Source organism: Acyrthosiphon pisum, chromosome A2 (genome assembly GCF_005508785.2).
Source record: "Acyrthosiphon pisum isolate AL4f chromosome A2, pea_aphid_22Mar2018_4r6ur, whole genome shotgun sequence".
In the NCBI taxonomy this organism is placed as follows: Eukaryota; Metazoa; Arthropoda; class Insecta; order Hemiptera; family Aphididae; genus Acyrthosiphon; species Acyrthosiphon pisum.
In genome coordinates this window covers 35102230-35107731 of record NC_042495.1, presented here as the reverse complement: position 1 = coordinate 35107731, position 5502 = coordinate 35102230, and the positions used below count along the sequence as shown (strand labels likewise).

General features: G+C 26.3%; 1 protein-coding gene across 1 annotated transcript in view; it reads left to right on the top strand.

The window, feature by feature from the left end:
• LOC100571690 (tubulin glycylase 3A-like) overlaps positions 1-1987 on the top strand; it is a 16678-nt gene extending 14691 nt beyond the window's left edge. The window contains exons 7-9 of the mRNA XM_003247974.4: positions 101-191; positions 892-1310; positions 1691-1987. Of these exons, the coding sequence (XP_003248022.1) occupies positions 101-191; positions 892-1310; positions 1691-1818 (638 nt within the window). The 3' untranslated portion in view covers positions 1819-1987. The remainder of the gene's footprint in view (positions 1-100; positions 192-891; positions 1311-1690) is intronic.
• Positions 1988-5502: the final 3515 nt, after the last annotated feature.

The following is a 5502-nucleotide window of genomic DNA, read 5'->3' as shown; positions in this document are numbered from 1 at the left end:
CATGCGGAGAAACCTGTCTGTTGATGGCTCTCCAGAAGTTTGCTTTTATAAAAATTATTAATTATTATTCTGCTAGTTAAAATTATTAAATTTGTTGCAGAAAGACCATTGCAGATATTTAACGTCAAAGTGGATCTGAGACAATACTTTTTAGTTACAAACACATATCCCATACAAATATGGATGTACAAGTATAATATATTTATTATTTATATATGATTAATATTCAGCTATGCATTATGATCTTTCATAATAATTAAATGCTTTTTGGTAAATATTGTATTTACTTCATAAGCGTAACTAGAGAATTAAATTAAAAACTGAAAAGAATAAACTTTTTTTTTATAAGCCCCGGAGGTTTTTTCCATCACATTTTTCTAACATTATTTCGATATCAAATTACTAAAATTAACAACAACATGCGAACACCGTTTTTATAACAATAATAGCTTCAACATAAATAATTTTATCATAATATTGTCAAATTTAAACTAGCTGATTAAAATGTAAATTATATGTATATTATTTTCAACATTGGGGTATACATTTACATCTGTGTAGTGAGAGGTTTATCCACAAAGTACCACCCTATTAGCCTTTATTGTCGGCTAAGTGCCTTCAAGAAACTAATATACGTTATATTGGCTTATATAAAATACATAATAGGTTGGTCGTTTGAATCTATATAATATAACACAATTTAAACGATTTACCAGGTAGGTAGCTAATTAAATAATTAAAAATAGCTTATTTTAATCAATGTAAAGTTGTATAGTTGATTCTTGGTTTTGGTTGGTATTATTGTAGAGCAATCGTAGTTATAACTATGAAATAATAATTCGTGCCTAATGTTACAATTAATGTAGGTCCATTATTGAAAATGTTGTTTAGGGAAGGATATGTACGATTTTGTTCCAAGAAATTTACAGTTGAAGACTTGGGTGAAGAAGTTCATCTTAGCAATGTGAGAGTTCAATCCACCAATAGAAAATATAGAGTACCCGGTGTACCGGAGGAATGTATGTGGGATTTTACACAATTTAAACAATACCTGAAATCAATTAAGAAAGGCGACAAGTGGCATACATTAATATATCCTACAATCTGTGAGACAATATCGACTATCATTATCAAATCTTTTAAGAAGGACACCAGAAAGACGTTTGCTTTTCAATTGTTTGGAGCAGATTTCGTACTAACGGAACATTTTGAACCATGGTTAATAGAAATTAATAGTAATCCTGGCTTGAACCCAACTACGAGTATCATTGCTAGAATTGCCACGACATTGTTAAAAGATATTATCAAAGGTTTGTTAATTATTGTAAATAATATTATTATCGTAACCAACTATTTTACCTAAAGAATAGGTAATACATATTATTATTCATACTTCATAGAATACCTAAAATGTATACATTTATAATTACTACCTATTAATATATTATACTACACATGTTGTTTAGAACAAATGATACAAAGGTGGTTCAATAATTCAAATTTAATTGTATCATTTATGTATCATTTTTTACTATATAATTGCATAATATAAAATATTTCTTTGCCTATATGGATATATAATTTGTAAATTATATAGTTCAAAAGATAAATGTTCATTAAAAAAAACACTTATTTATTTAACTCTTTTATGACGCTCATTTTAAGATTTCTGTTTTAATTGTATTTTTAGTTACAGTAGATTTCTCACTTAATTCAAATGCAGAAACTGGACTTTTCGAGAACATTTACTCTGACACACTTGTAAAACATTGTAACACGGAGAAAAACATCACAAAAGAATATTATTACTTCCAGTAACCGAAGAATACAAAACAATTAAATAAACAAAGCTACAAAGGTATTGAACAGAATAAAAAGAAAATTGTGAGATGAATAATATGTAGGTATGTTTTTAGTTCTTTTTTGGTTTTACAAAATCAAATGCATAAAACTAGGATAGTAAATAAAATTCCACACAATAACCTTATATTTATGTACCTTATTGCGGTTCGCTAGTCGCTTTATGTATTAATATATTATTCTATACATACATATAGTACTATAATTTCAGGTAAGACTTTAAGAGCGTTCATTCAATTACTTTTTATTATTTCGCTGGGGCTTAAAAATATTAATTTACCAAGGTGAGTTAAAATACAAGACTATAATTGACCGTAAAAAATTATTGCTGTTACCCTAGAGGTGTTTTTGAGTATTTAAAAAATTGTATTTTCTAATAATGACCTTTGAATAATCTACTAAATTTAAGCAAATTGATAATCTTCCCCCCAATACAATACGCTAGATGCATGTTATACATTATATAATAAGATGGCTATTATAGCATAATGTATCATATATTATAGCCTATAATAGGTACCTACATGATTAAATGATTTGTTTGATATTTTTCACAAAAATAACTTTTGAAAAAAGAATCAAATTATAATAAATCTATAACTATTTAAATGGTACCTAAATCTTCATAAAGTTGCACTATTTTAACTATACCGATTCCAACTAAAAACACTCAGTTATGAGTAAAATATATTTTATCAAGTTTCACAAGCTTTAAAATTTAAATACGTTTAAAATAAATACGTTTTTATGCAATTTATTTCGAAATTTAAATATTACATATAGATATATATATATAAGTACCTAATAATGATACACACAATTTTAAATAAATTAATGACAGTAAAATACAATTTATTATAACTACATATAAATCACAATATTGTAGGTAGGTACCTATAAATATAATGTATAAACACTAAAAAGATTAATGTGGTTATGGATAAAAATTAAGTTTCTGGTATAAAGTATATTTAGAAACCTTAATAAAAGATGTTAATTCGTGGTATAATATTTATTCACAATATAATTTAAGCTTGAAATAAAAATATATAAAAAATAGATGAAGACGAATTTGTGAGTTTAGTCTTTGGTTGCTTACGATTTTTCTTAAATTGGATATTTATGTAATTTTCAACTATAAAATTAACTCTGCTTTCGACTATTATTTGATTCCCATTTTCCGATACTTAAGTCTTTAGAATTCAACACCGTAAGCGACAATCCCCGCGATAACTTAGATTTACCACATCATTCAATTTTGCTACTTCTGTGATCTACCTAACTAAATAATTTATGGTAATTAAATGACCTATATGTTGGGCGAAATGTATTATTTTTGGTATTTGTAAAAACAAAAGGTTTTTAATGTTTATTAGTATTATATTTTATAAATGCTGAATAATCATAAAAAAAACAATTGAATATATTTCGGCTAGTGATAGTGTACATTATTATTTTGTATACTCTAAAATTTAAGTACTTGTGGGATTTAATTTGTTTTTATGCAGAGCAATATTTTAATTACATAATGTTCAATGGTTATCTGTTGGAACATTAAGCATTATAATTATTGGAAGCGACGAAAACGGTTTTGTCTTATACATTTTTCAGACAACGGATTGTTTTAATTTCTTCCGTAATGGCTATTAAATTATAAAAAGCAACCACTGGAAAACAAACCCCACGGTCTTCAAGAATTATTCTTGTTTCATAATCTTATTCCTTATTCTATTTTACATTGGCTTGCTGTATAAAGTCATAAAACAAAGTAGGTAATTAATTTAAAAGCACAGTTATGTTTTTATTTACTAGTTATTACCTTCATCCTTCTGATACGATATAATTTTTTATGAATAACGAAATCAATTGTTAAATTTGTTTCAAACCGCCTCTATTATTTTTTATTATTTTTGTTCCAAATATAAAATACGTAATTATACATTTTAGTATCAATTCTAATGAGTACTTTTTTTTAGTGGTGGGAGGGAGGTTTAACGTGGCATGTCACTGGACACTGATGTATTGAGAATTGAGATTTGAATTACACTAACAATTTTAATATTGGAACATTTGTATTGTGTAATATAAATATACCATAATATAGTAATATAAAAATATCTAATTTATACGAAAGAGTATTTTAATTAAAAATTGAATTTGTTTTTGGTATTATATTATAGTGGGAAGGTCAATTCTGACAACGTTAATGTTAACATTATGAGTCATAACTGAAAAAGTTTGGACTATCGCGAGTAAGATAAAATTTGAAACCTTTCTAATTCCCTGAAATTATAAACTATATCAACAGTTTATATTTTAGCACAAATATGTTTTTGAGCTACAGGATACAAAAATTATATACAGGGCGATTCACCAAGTATACTCATCCCCATTTTCAATTGAATAATTATTATTTTGGAAATTTAAGTATACTTAAGGACCATATTTTAAAATTATTGAGATTTATTGTGCCACTGTTTACTTAAGGAGTGTTCTATGGCGATACAAACTTCTGTATTTAAAATGACACACCTACGCATACATATTATGATGTAGTACAGTTCCTGCTAAAATATTATTTTACAGTTTATCTTACTGTGGATAATATACTATAATATTATGCATTTTAATTTTTATATACTAAAATATTTATCAGTAAAATAATAAAAATAATTTAAAACACTTTGCTGTAAGTAACTATCAACTATTCGGGTAGCATAACAACAATAATGTATGGTCATACTTTGTTCGTTGATTTCGTTTTAAAGAAATTAAGAAGGTAGGTACCAAAATTTAATTGGACTTTAAAAGCGTTTGTAGTATCTACCACATGTCCCAAGAGAATGGGAATTGTAAGTCTTAAAAATTAGCTATCAAAGTATCTAACAGCACGCGTCTACGTTTAAGTTTTATTTGTAATCTTATATATTATTAAATTAAAAAGTTTTACAAAAAAACATATAGCTTTACAAAAAACAAAGGTTAAGACGATTTCTATTATTTATTAAATACGACGTGACCCCCTCAAACAGGACAACAAATATTGTAACATAATATTATGGACGTTAAAAATACTATATATATTATTAATATAGCTGTTATGCGGTCGAATATAGTGTAGTGATCGCTCCGATAATGGTAACGTTAATATAATGTGACAGAATATAGTAATTTTATTTAAAGCATGTACAGCTTTAAGTTCCATAAAAGGCTTTTTTATTCCCCTTCTATTTTTTATGTCTTATACCAGCAGCTTGATATTACCCAAGTTTTCAGATTTTAAGATTTCGTAAAAATGTTGATCGCAAAAAACTTTTTGTACAACTCACGAACAACATTACAAAATAAATACATGTTCAGTACCAATAAATCATGGACAATCAGGTGCACATGTATAATATGTTTATATGATTGCGTTTAACACGAAAGCTGTAAACAAAAATCATTAATAGGAAACTTATACATGTCTACGACTTATTCGTAGTAAAACTAAACAACGTTTATACATATCAACACTTACGAGCTACCTGTTTGTTTTGTAGTCAACGTGCAATCATTTATGTACAGTCCTTGAAAACGAATTATAAGTTGAAATTTAATCAAAATGTATCGTATTATATATTTTCAACTAGATAATCAATC